This window comes from Phaseolus vulgaris, chromosome 7, assembly GCF_051622355.1.
Source record: "Phaseolus vulgaris cultivar YP4 chromosome 7, ASM5162235v1, whole genome shotgun sequence".
Classification (NCBI taxonomy): Eukaryota; Viridiplantae; Streptophyta; class Magnoliopsida; order Fabales; family Fabaceae; genus Phaseolus; species Phaseolus vulgaris.
In genome coordinates, this window is record NC_143504.1 from 11199835 (window position 1) to 11212537 (window position 12703).

The 12703-nt window shown below is 29.4% G+C and overlaps 2 protein-coding genes and 1 non-coding gene across 3 annotated transcripts; 1 reads left to right on the forward strand and 2 right to left on the reverse strand.

Moving 5' to 3' along the window:
* The first annotated feature begins 1231 nt into the window (after positions 1-1231).
* TRNAE-CUC (transfer RNA glutamic acid (anticodon CUC)) lies at positions 1232-1304 on the forward strand. The gene has a single exon. It is a non-coding gene; the product is annotated as a tRNA-Glu (tRNA).
* A 100-nt stretch (positions 1305-1404) lies between these two features.
* Positions 1405-3482, reverse strand: LOC137827907 (Papain family cysteine protease). The gene is made up of 4 exons (XM_068634280.2): positions 2975-3482; positions 2377-2496; positions 1929-2172; positions 1405-1844 (listed from the first exon to the last, which is right to left on the reverse strand). The coding sequence occupies exons 1-4, from the start codon at positions 3440-3442 to the stop codon at positions 1543-1545; spliced, it is 1134 nt and encodes a 377-aa protein (XP_068490381.2). The 5' UTR covers positions 3443-3482; the 3' UTR covers positions 1405-1542.
* Positions 3483-4870: 1388 nt separating this feature from the next.
* Positions 4871-6099, reverse strand: LOC137827693 (uncharacterized). The gene is made up of 2 exons (XM_068633957.2): positions 5347-6099; positions 4871-5130 (listed from the first exon to the last, which is right to left on the reverse strand). The coding sequence occupies exon 1, from the start codon at positions 6072-6074 to the stop codon at positions 5373-5375; it is 702 nt and encodes a 233-aa protein (XP_068490058.1). The 5' UTR covers positions 6075-6099; the 3' UTR covers positions 4871-5130; positions 5347-5372.
* Positions 6100-12703: the final 6604 nt, after the last annotated feature.

A 12703-nucleotide genomic window follows, 5' to 3' on the forward strand; every position in this document is an offset into this window, starting at 1 on the left:
GTAGAGAAAATTTTCAATATGTTTACCAGATCAACAAGAAAGAATTTTGAAATGCAAAGTGTTATAATCATAAAAAATAATTTAAAAAGACTCGACAAAAGAAGAGTAAACTAAATTAGATTGAAGATAGAACATGCAATATATTATGTTACTGTTTAAGGAATTCAAAAAGAAAAAGTTATGATTGGAAAAAACAAATCAAGCCTTTGACTCTGAGGTTTTGGAGTTTTGTACATATTTTGCTGAATTTCAGGAACCGTGTAAGAACATATAGAAAAACATATAGAATCACCAACTGCAAGAACATATAGAAAAACAGATTAATTTGAAAGAGATTGATGAATTTGAAGTGAAGGTTAATGTAATATAAATATCACTTTCAAATTTATTTGGGTAAGATGTAAATAAATCTTATTTGTAGGTGAAACATTGAAGAGTAACTGATATTTTTATAACTTCACTTCATTCAGTAAAACATATTTTTCTAGCTTTGAATTTAATTACAACATGTCACTGTTGATTTTAAATTGTAAAACTAAGTCATTTTAGTATGATAAAAGTATATATAAGAATTGAAGTACATAGTGAGAACTAAATAGTGGACAAATAATGAAAATGTGTGAAAAGAAGAAGGAAATACACTTTTCTGTATACAGTAATATATAAATAATAAAATAATGACTACTCATATTTTAAATTTGCAATGAATAATTTAAATTATAGTAAAAATAAAATTTTAATTAATAATAATTATTTTAAAGAATGAATATTAAGTAGACAAATAATATTTTGAAGTAGATTATTATTATTATTTAAAGATTGATATAGTGATTATAGGAAGTAGATAATATTCTGAAGTAAATTATTATTATTTAAAGATTAATACGGTGATTATATTTTACCATTTAAATATTTGATCACACTAAATCATATTTTTAATAATATATTAGTTATATACTTAATCACAAAATTGATTTTTACATCTTTTTTTGTCTATATATTTGATTATTAAATTAATCTTTATAATAATAGATCATTAAATAATGATAATTAACTTAATTTCTATCATCAGTCACTAAAATTTAAATTAGTTTCTAATCAGTGAGTAATTTTACCATTTTAAAACTATTAAGAAAATGTGTTATACAAATGACCTTAGAGGAGATGAGTATATTTTTCTTAATAAAAGAAAAAACAATATATAGTTATAAAATTAGAGTAATTTCAACAATCCGTTGTAGTCTAGTTGGTTAGGATACTCGGCTCTCACCCGAGAGACCCGGGTTCAAGTCCCGGCAACGGAACTTTTTAATTTTTTTATATTCCGTGGACACACACCATTTTCCATTTTCACAGTTCTCGTAAACACTCCATCAGCAACTAAAATTCACCAAACATTGCAGATAACTCTTAACATGATATGATCTGTTTTCATTCATAAAGATCTTATTATAGATAGTGCACACGTACACATATATATCTTCACAACTATAGTACATATGAAAGTTCTAGTTATAGGAAGCATAATGCAGAAGTAGGTAGCTAATAGGAAGCATAATTGTGTGAAGCTGTTTGTGTTTGAGTCACCATTGCAGTAGAAACCATTGTGTTCATTCCACACATGCCATGCCCTCGGCAGAGCTTGTAATACCCATCTACTCCCCATCTCTTTCCCCACGAATTCTTGATGATCCAGTATGGTTTGTTGCCAAGTCTCAGAATTGAGAAGCCTTTTGCTCTATAACCCACAAGCAACACACCATGGTTCAGCCATTTCTTGCTGCATATGAGAGGGCACGAGACACCCCCAATGTATGTTTGCATGAAAATTGCGTTCAGACCAACTACACATTAAAGTCCATGAATGTTAAGACATACAGATACTACTAACATTAAACATTAAGGATTGTTTTATTAAGGGGACTTACCAGCAAGTGGACCGTGTTTGACTAAATATGCAGCAATTTGGTTTTCATCCACAGGAATGTTGGTGAAATTTGTGATCCTAACTGCTACTTTCCCTGGATCAAACTTGCATTCACCTTTCGCCCCTGTGTAGGGGTATGAAGACTCCTCCTCCAACCCACCAGACTGCAGCAAATACTTGTAGGCATTTGTCATAAGACCTCCCATACAGCCATTGTCACATGTGGTGCTTTCTGTTATGTCACACTATGAAAAAGAAATTGAAGAAAAAATCATCACCCATTAAGAAAAAGGCAATAAAGAAAAACCCCACCCAGTTAAGAAATGAATCGAGATGCATAAAATTTGTGACATTTATTTATGTGCATTTAAAAACAATGAAGAAAGCAAGTTACATGGAGATATGCATCTAACAATAATCCTTGAACAGAGATGTTTTTAATATAGTACCTGGCTGTCACAGTCTACGAGCTGTTGTTCACTGAGATTGAGGAGCTTTCCGGTGGCAATAAAATTGGCTCCTTCTATAGATCCTGTGGTGCTGAAAGCCCAGCATGATCCACATTTACCCTGTTTTCATATTATGCACAAAGTATGCCATTACTCTAAGAAGACAGATGAATTAAGTCTTCACATCACTAATTAGCTAAGGAAAATAATTTCTTTCTTCTTCAATTTTATTTTTATAATTTTAATTTTTTTTCATATACCTTCCTTATTTATTAGGTGCGAGACATGCAGTACCAAGTATCATTGTCAAATTAAAAAAACTGAAACAAGAAATTATGAGGTGGAATTTAATTTTTCTCCCCATACATTTTTTACTATCAATGTAATTTTTGAATAGTGATATTGTTACTAATTGTTGATAGCTGGAATCAGTTAGCTAATAATAAAATAAAAATAATATTAAATACTTCTAATAATTAGTTAGTAGTGTGAAAAAAAATATACCACTTCAAAAAATCATAATACTCATGAATTGTAGTTGGTTGAAAATGTAATTATTTTCATAGAAATTAAACCTAAACTTATCATACATATATACCTGCATCTTAACTTCGGTGACAGCCCCTTTTTCTCGCCAATCGAAATCCTCCGGCAGTCCATCCACCTTCAACGGCGGTGCCACATCTCTGACGCCATTGTTCCACGGGAAGCCGCCATTGACACCGGTGTAGTGCCGTTGAAACTCGTCCTCGGTTAGATCGGAGAACTGCGTGACGCCATGGATGGCGGTGGGGTCGAGCGCCTGGTTCTCCGCCGCTCTCAGCATGTTTCCGGCGAAAATCTCCAAACGCTGTAAATACTCTTCCCTGGTGGAGTACTTCTTCCCGTAGTTCTCCATGAAGACATTGAACTTCTTCTCCGTTCGCAGAAGTTGGTTGTCCTGGAGCTTCAACTTTTTGGCTATGTCGTGAACCGTGGTTTGGCGAGCAGAGGATAGGGTTAGAGCGAAGAGAACGAGTGAAATACGTGCGAAGCACGTGAGGGCATGACCTCGCTTTGCCACCATGTTCGTGCGTGCTTCCTCTACCTGCTCTGCTACTAACTTCGTTTTTCTTATTCTTCTTCTTCTGCGTTTTATGGGGTTTTCTTCGTGAATGTTGTAATTACAGTTATAGCCTTGGAAGGGTGGTGCTGGAGAGCACATGAGGGTGTAGTGCAGGGGTAGGAGTGTGAACTTCAAGCGCATGGAAAGGTGGCAGCATGCAGCGGTGAGGCTCAACATGCAACGTGACACGTGGGTAGGGCTCAGAGTCTTAAACTTTGAGTAAGACCAAAAATAATATTTTCCTTTACTTCATCTTTTATCAAAAATAATATTGATAATTTAATCAATTTATTAATAAAAAAAATATAGTCGAAGTAGAAATTAATTAAATTATATTAAACTAAGCACTATAAAGTGAAGTGAATGGTTTATATCCTAGAGATACTCTTGAAATATTTTAATAAATGAACCTTTGTCTTCGGATTTTGTTTTAAAAATAAATCTTTATTCATAAAAATAGTTAAATTAGATTTTTTTTTCTCTTTTAATAAAGTTTCACGTATGGACTAATAATGTTTATGATTTGATTTCTCTTAATAACGTTGGTCTACGAACCTACATCATAATGGTCAAGGAAAGCAATTATAATGTAGTGAATTTTGTAGATGCCTTCGAAGATTTTATATGGTACACATACTTGATGACGTACTTTAGTTCAACATACATGGTGTCAGACATGAGACAATTGACTAGGAATAGAACTCCCGAATCAAAACTTTGTTCAATCAATTAGGTTCAATCTTGAGGGCACACAAAGGTCACAATCAATTAGGTTAAAGCTTGAGGGCACACAAAGGTCACTAGAACAGAGAAAGGTCACTAAAACCGATTGGGCCAAAAACGCACGCAAACAAGAAGTTTGTTGTCAAGGGAAATTGGTTTTACGTGAGACTTTGTTCTTATGTAGTAAAAAACCTCTTTATTAAAACTATATTAAGATTTATAAATCTTATTCTTATTCATTAACTCGTTCATAACTTAAACTTAACAAATTTTTAAATTCGAATAAATGTGTCAGAAGAAGCACATTAGATAAAATTATTACACTCAGGACAGGATTCCAACGTCAATCACGGAGATTTTGTTCACGTGAAGAAATCTCTGGATATATATATATATATATATATATATATATATATTTTATTTTTTTTTTAGGACGAAAACATGAGATACTTAATTGGAAGGAAAGAAAGAAGGAATCAATTTTCCCCTCACCAAAATGTTAACATATCATAAGTATTATTTTATGTTTATTCCAAGTTGAGATTTTTTTCTTAAAATATGCTTCTGAAATCAAATGATTAATAGTATCACATATAATAATGCGTGATAATGAATTATTAACAACAAAGAACTGAAGGTAAATTATTAATTTATGACGACTATAAATGTGAGAAGGAATAATTTATTGGTGATGAGGTTGATAAAGAGGACTTTGAAAATTACAACAGATGCAGACAAGTGCAGACACATGTATAACACAGTGCCTTACAACTGTCTAATAATAGAACAAAAGCATAATAACTATTGAACTAAACACAGTTCTCTAAACAATTGATAAACATTTATACTTCTTCGTGGATCTGCAAGCAAAGTGCACCTTCCCCTTCATGGCTTTCACTTTCACTTCCACACTTTCTGCATAGATCCTACACAAAACACGTATACAGTCTGTCAGTTCACGTTACCCCTTACTAAAATACGCTAAGAAAAGGATTTCACATATTCAACCCTAAGAGAATGTTTCATAAGATAAATCTTTGTTTGAAATGAAAGATATTTACGCAACAATAAAAAAGAGAACGAAAATGGGTAAGAGGAAACGTTGGAATTTGTAATGAGGTGTGCAGGGAGGATTTTATTACCATGTGGTGTGATGCAAGGGTGGTATCTAGTAGTGGTAAGGAGGAGGAGGAGGAGGGGATTTGTAGTAGTAGTGGGGTGGAGGTGGTGAAGGGACTGGAGGAGGAGGAGACTTGTACTTATAAGGCTTCTTGTGAGGTGATGGTGGAGGAGAGTGGTAAACTGGGGTGGGGACATGGGGAGGGTAGGTGGGAACTGGTGGCGGTGGGGAGTGGTAGACTGGGTGGGGGTGAGGGTAGCGGTGCCTGTGCACTGGTGGAGGAGGGGAAGAGTATTTGTATGACTTCTTAGGAGGGGGTGGAGGAGAGTGGTAAACTGGGTGTGGGTGAGGGTAAGGCTTGTGCACTGGTGGTGGGGGAGATGGGTATTTGTATGGCTTCTTTGGTGGTGGAGGTGGTGGGGAGTGGTAGATTGGGTGAGGGTGAGGGTGAGGGTGTGGGTGAGGGTAATGGTGAGGAGGGGGTGGAGGAGATTGGTAGACTGGGTGTGGATGAGGGTAGGGCTTGTGCACTGGTGGTGGTGGAGATTGGTAGACTGGGTGTGGATGAGGGTAGGGCTTGTGCACTGGTGGTGGTGGAGATGGGTAGTGGTAGGGAGGTGGTGGTGAGGAGACTGGTGGAGGTGGAGGAGAGGAGTAGGAGTAGTGGTTGCCGGAGATTTGAGATGGGAGGCTGAAAAGGATAATGGCAAATGCAAGAGTGATAGAAGCAGAGGCCATTAGGGACCCCATTTTCCTCCAACTGAGTTTTGGTTATGCTCTAAAGTGAGCTTCTGCATCCCTTTTTATAGTTGCTTCTGAACCATTTAACTCCAACCTACACCTTTCTTAACTCTACTTTTTTTCACTTCCACACTCACCTTCTCGGAAACACGTTATCACGTACGTAATCCTGGTTTTGAACTATTGCCATGACATTGACTTTCAAACCCTTTGGAACACGGTTTTGGATTCGATTCATCTATCAAAATATTACGTGCCTTTTTTTATGCAGATCTCTAATCAAAATATCAACTTCATTTGATGATGTGTAATGTATTCTTCCTATTATGCATGTTGTTGAAGTAAAACTTCACTTATGATCATGATTGAATAGGAGCATTAAAAAATACTAACCAAAAACATCTAAGTTTTGTTGCTTTGAAACTAATTAAGAAGGTTAACATTACAAGTTAAATATGGTAAACTTATTGGTTTGAATTATTCTGAGTCATAAATATTGTATTGTAGAAGTGCTTTTGATTGTGTAGAAATGAAAAAGGTAAAATAAAAATAAGTGCAGGGATGCCAGACTGTGGAGTCTGTAGCTAGGCTGAAATGCTGACACAACCTTTATTTTTCTCTGTGTGGCGGAAGAAAAGACAAACAATATGATTTAATTATTTGTTGCTTCTAGCACTGAAACATCACTCTGTTAAAAAACATGCATAATTTTTGGGTACTACTTTTTCGTTAAAATAATGACATAAATGAATTCAGCTGTATCAATTGAGGAACTAAAGTAAAAATATGGATAAATTTTTCACATATTTTAAAAATTATTTTTCTAACTTACTTTCCCAATTCATATCTAATTTCAGAATCTTTGAAACTTGTACTTGTCTAAAGTGGTACTGCATGATATAGGGGCACCTAAAACTACATATTTTTCATCCTTCCCTGTCATTAATTAAGTATTTATTAAACTATTTTTTCAGTTCTAATAACTGTATGAAAAAAAAAAATCTCCACTGAACAAACTACAAGTTTTTTTTTCTCTTTTTTTTTATATATTTTAATAAGTATTTTTAGAAAACTAAATAAAAAGGAACTCAAACATTTTTATAGGCTAAATTTCTTTAAAAAATTGTGCATCGTAAGAAGGATAAGTGGGAAGGTTTCAACTTGGGAGATAACACTCTAAAGTGAAAAAACATTTTAAATTGGGAGTTGAACTTTCTTTGCCAGCTCAATGCAGGTCCATATATATATATATATATATAATATTATTAAAAAAAATTATAAAATAGAAACTAAATTTTTATAGACCAAAATAATTAATTACAATAATAAATAAATTAAATAGTAACTAAATTAAAGATCACTTTAAAATTAATTTCAAAATTAATTTTTATTATTATTAAATAGTTTCTAAATTGGTATCTAATTATCAACTAATGTTTTAATTACTAATTATTTAGTTTCTAAATTTGATTTTTAAAATCTTGTTATTAATTAAATATCAATTTAAAACTATATAATAATAATAAAAATTAATTTAGAAACTAAAATTTCTTTTATTTTCTAAAATATCTATAATTTAGTTACTATTGCAACTAATTATTTTGATCTTTAAAAATTGATTTTTATTTCATGATTTTCTTGTAGTACATTGATTAATGCTTAAAATAAATTTATTAAGTAATAGATTTAAGACGAGGTTGATATTTACTTACATATTATATATTATCAAATATTATACTTTGATCTAAAATTTTCAGCACGTTTTCTTAGGTTGAAATTTTCTAATTCGTGGTATTGTAATTTTCTAATTCGTGATATTATATATATATATATATATATATTTTATTTGATAATAATCTAATAACCGAGGATATGCTAAACTCAATCAATTTTGTTAAGATAAACTTAACTCTGATTTTATATTAAATAATAAATTTTAAATATAATTTAATCTTATAAACTGAATTATGAATTATAAAGTTAGGTTTATAATTATTTGTATATTATAAAAATCTTCATAATATTTTCAATTTTTGTTAAAATGTATATTCTTTTTATTTTATTTCTTGACATTATAAATTATACGAAAAAAAAATGGTATTCTATGCTCCATTCCCGAAAGCACCATTTCACGTGCCATTGTCATGCATTTCTACCTATAATAGCTTACTGGAGTAGGCCAAGACTCACGAGTTATCCAAAGTAATCTTTGTTTTCTATTTTCCCTCTTTTTCGGGAACTTAAATTAAAATGTTTTTTTGATTAAATATAATTAAAGTTAATTTAAACTTATTATAATATAATATTATAAGAAAGGATGTGGATAAACACAGTCATTAAGAAAATGTATTACTTTACATAATTGTGTATAAATTATTATAATATGATCAATTATATTATTTTACATGCTCAATTAAATGTTTTCAGAGAATTATATTTGAAGTTGGAAATATTTTTGTATGAATTTCAAACTCTTTTTTCTTAATCTGTAAAGCTGGGATGAATTATTGAATGAAAACTCCTCAACAGATAATTCAGAAGTGACTCAAAATTCAGAAAACAGAAAGAGAAAATCAAATTAAATTTAATGAATAGTTTTATTTCCAAGGCAGCATAGGGTATCCTAATTTCACTAATATTAATTTGAAAATTTACAGTATTCGGGATTTTATTTTGTAATGTCTTCTGTAAATTGTTAAATATTATTGTTGAGATCTACCTACCTATCTACCTAGCCAACTTCATAAAATATTTAATCACCTTTAAAATTTATGTTTTATTATCTTTATCCATAAATTAAATTTAATGATTTTAAAAAATAAGTTTATGTTACAATTAAAATTATTTTACTGGTATACAAGTATATTTTACATATTCAGAAATATTTATTTGTTATAAATTTTAATAACTGTAATTTTGATTTTCAAATATAAATTATAATTGTAAAATATTTTATATAATAATTTTTTTTATTATAATTTCTACTTATACAAAACGTAAATATTTATTCGAATAATACTCGTGAAATTGCATGTGCATTTGTTGAATCTGAAGATGGGCTAGTATAATTAATTTTTATAGACAAAAAACTGTGATTGTATCTTTTCAATAATTTGTAAATCAGTTTCTTTTCTATGCATATACTGATGAGACTTAAATAAAGATTTTGTGTATTAGTTAAACATAAACAAATTTCAACCATATTGATTCCTACTTAAAACACCATTTCCAATAATAATACATACAAATCCATCCACAGAAAATACAAAACGATTTATCAGAGCTAAAATATAATGTATGATATATCATAATCTTTATTAGCATGTGCTTGCTACTATAATTAATTAAAGTTTTAGACAAAAATTACCTTTGAAGATAACTTGATACACCTAAAGAGTTCCAACATAATGCAAAGCTAAAGAAATATAGGAAATGAGCGTGGGTGGTTCAGTGTGAATTGGATAGGAGATAAGACTCTATTAAATAGACTTCCTGAAAGTCTAAATTCACCCAATCAATCAAAATAAGTTTGAATTCAAACTTCATTGCCAAAATGAATCTCTGTGACATTTTGATTATTGTACCCAAAGTGAAAATTGTAGCCATGTGAACATAAAGTTCTGAATAAAGTGTACGCTTGACATGTATTTTGAGGAAGAAAACATTGTTTGTGAGAAAATCAAGTTGTTGCTGCACGACTTTGCAATTGAAGTTGCCAATAATGAGAAATTTTTTCATTTTGTGCTTATGCAAAGTTGTTATTAACAGTGAAGGAAACTTTGAAAAGGAAGACTGAAAAATATTATGACCAATGCAAGAGTGAGAGAAGCAAAGGCCACTAAAGACCCTAATTTCCTTAAAGTTGGTATTGGTTATATGGTCATGTTGAGAAACCCAAACTAGCCCCTTTTATATACCATTTAGCTCTAAGCATCTTCCTAACTTTATTTGTTTCCTTCACAATACTACACGCATGCACCAATGGTTTTAGGAGCAAGTGTCCCAAAGCGTTTTTGGAACGGTTGTGACTCTAATTGCTTTTGGAACGTTGAATTTGGATTTCACAGGCTGCGTCCTAATTAAGACAAAGCACGTTTATTTTTCTTTACATCCCAAAACATAGCATAATATATATTTAATTATCTTTGATTATAAGTTTCTAGCATTCACAAATTTCATTCCCCAAATTATTTGTTTGTTGTTGTGTGTGGTTTATAGGGAACTAAAACACTAGTTTATAGGGAACTAAATCTCTGAAACTATATTTGATAGTTATGAGAAACTAGTATATGGTATTCACATTTTCTCTGTTGTTGATTGCACTGCCATTGTATTATACATGTATCAAGAAAACGTAGTGACTTTGTAATTCTGTTTCGTAGTTTTTACATAAAAAATTACTAGATTTTGTAAGATATGAAGCAAGTGTGGGGATTATTTGTTCCTAGGGAAAGTTTTAAAGTGAACTTGTAAGTGTCTTCAAATCTGTTTTGCACAATAAATAAGTGCGACGTATTAGATTTCAAACATTGCAAAATAAATGTTACATGTTTACATAGGTTTTTTATTGGTAAGTAATTCAATTTTTTTTAGAGGTGGTTGTGATTTTATTATAATTTTAAAGTCAAATAAGTGAGTCGACGGATATTGGATATCAAACATGGAATAAATTTTGCAGTTTTTTAGGCCTGTGATAAGAAAATACATACATTACAACATTATTTTTAATTAAAATATGTTTAGGAAAATGAAATGTCTCAATCTGTGTAGAGATTAAACTCTATATAATGCTCTGATACGAAATATGATATCATCGGAAGTGTAATTATTTGGCATATATATTATACTTTAACAGCCGAAAACAATCATTTACCAATTAATTATATTAATAATTTAATTATATATTTCATTTTTAAAATTAAATTATTAAAATAAAATTGTGAAATATATCTTAAAATATAATTTTTCACATATATATTCGATGTAACGAAACTGACTTTTAACTAATCCGAGAAATCGGGTAAGAACTTTTCGAAGAACTGAAGTGCCTCTCCATTCTGATATTGACAAAAGGAATTTAAAACATTCAAATCAATACAAATTAAATGTACCTATAAGACTGAATTTCATTTCAATGAATTTTATGAGGAAAAAGATAAATAAAAAATAAAATAATTCTTTATAAAATTAGTTTATGTATAATTTAATTTATAAAAATTAAAAAATAATTTTAATTTGTGTATATATATTAATTTTTATTTATAAAGAAATTTGTTTTATTTTATTTTTCATACTTTTTCTTATAAAAGTCCTTTTAGAAAGACTAGTCTAAATATATCCCAAAAAATATATTATTGTACTACGACATCAGTACACTGACATCATGCATATGACATGACTGAAAAACTTTACTTTGATTTTAATTTTTCACATTTTTATTCATCTTCTCAAGTTTCTTCAATTAAGTAATAATAATTTAGTAAAATATTTTTTTAAATGATAAATTGTTTATTATTTAATTATCTTAGTATTTTTTTTAATTATTGTTATTTAACTGAATAAATGGAGAAAAATGGCGCGAAATTTCACTATTAATAAAAATTAAATTTAGAGATAAATAATTTTCTTTATGATAATAAAAGTAAAATATATAATAAAAATTGATATTATAATAATTATCAAAATAATTATTATTATTATAAAATAAATATTTTTAAGGCATAATTAATTACCCTTTTTCTTGCAACATTTTCTAACTTTATTCAATTTAATCTCTATATTTAAAAAATAAATAAAAAATGATACCAATCTTGTTTAGAAAGTTCAATATGATTTCAACTTCTTTTACTATTCAATCTGATTCCAATGTTTTTAAGAGTTTAGGGTGGTCCCGTTTTTTTAAAAATAACTCAATAGGATGATTCAAACCTTTTTTTTTTTTAAATCGCTAAGATATTAAAATGAAGACATTTAGCATGAAGGATCACATTAAATCGTTTCTAAACAAGATTGAGAACATTTTGAATTTTTTAAACATACGGAGATTAAATTAAATAAAGTCATAAAATGTTGAAAAAAAAGTAATTATGCCTATTTTTAATTAATTTTTATAATATTATATACTACAAGAAAATATTTAAATAAAAACTAATTTTAGAGAAAAAAATTAGTTATTATATTAAGTAAGTTATATACTATTTTATAAACTAAACAATTTTTTATATATAAAGTAGTTTTTATTATTAATAAAATTTACAAACTAGTTGTTAAATTATTATCTATCAAGGTTTTAGCTATTAATTATGTTAGATTATAAATTAATTAGATTAATAATAAGTATAATTGTAAACAGTTATGTGTAAAAAGAAACTTTTATTTTGAAAGAATAAACCTTATTAAAACCTTATAAAAAAAATCCTATTGAGTTGAAGAACATTAGGGATAAAATATTGAGTTAAGGAAAATTAGTACTTTATCTTATATTCAACGCAAATCATAATGTATACACCATAAATCAATCAAAAAGGTGTTTCTACCATAGATGTTTGGGGAATACACTGATATCCCACAATATGTTGGGTATATTTTTGGCCCAAAGATCTTTGGGTTCCCCAAGATTCTTTTTGAGTTATGGGTTT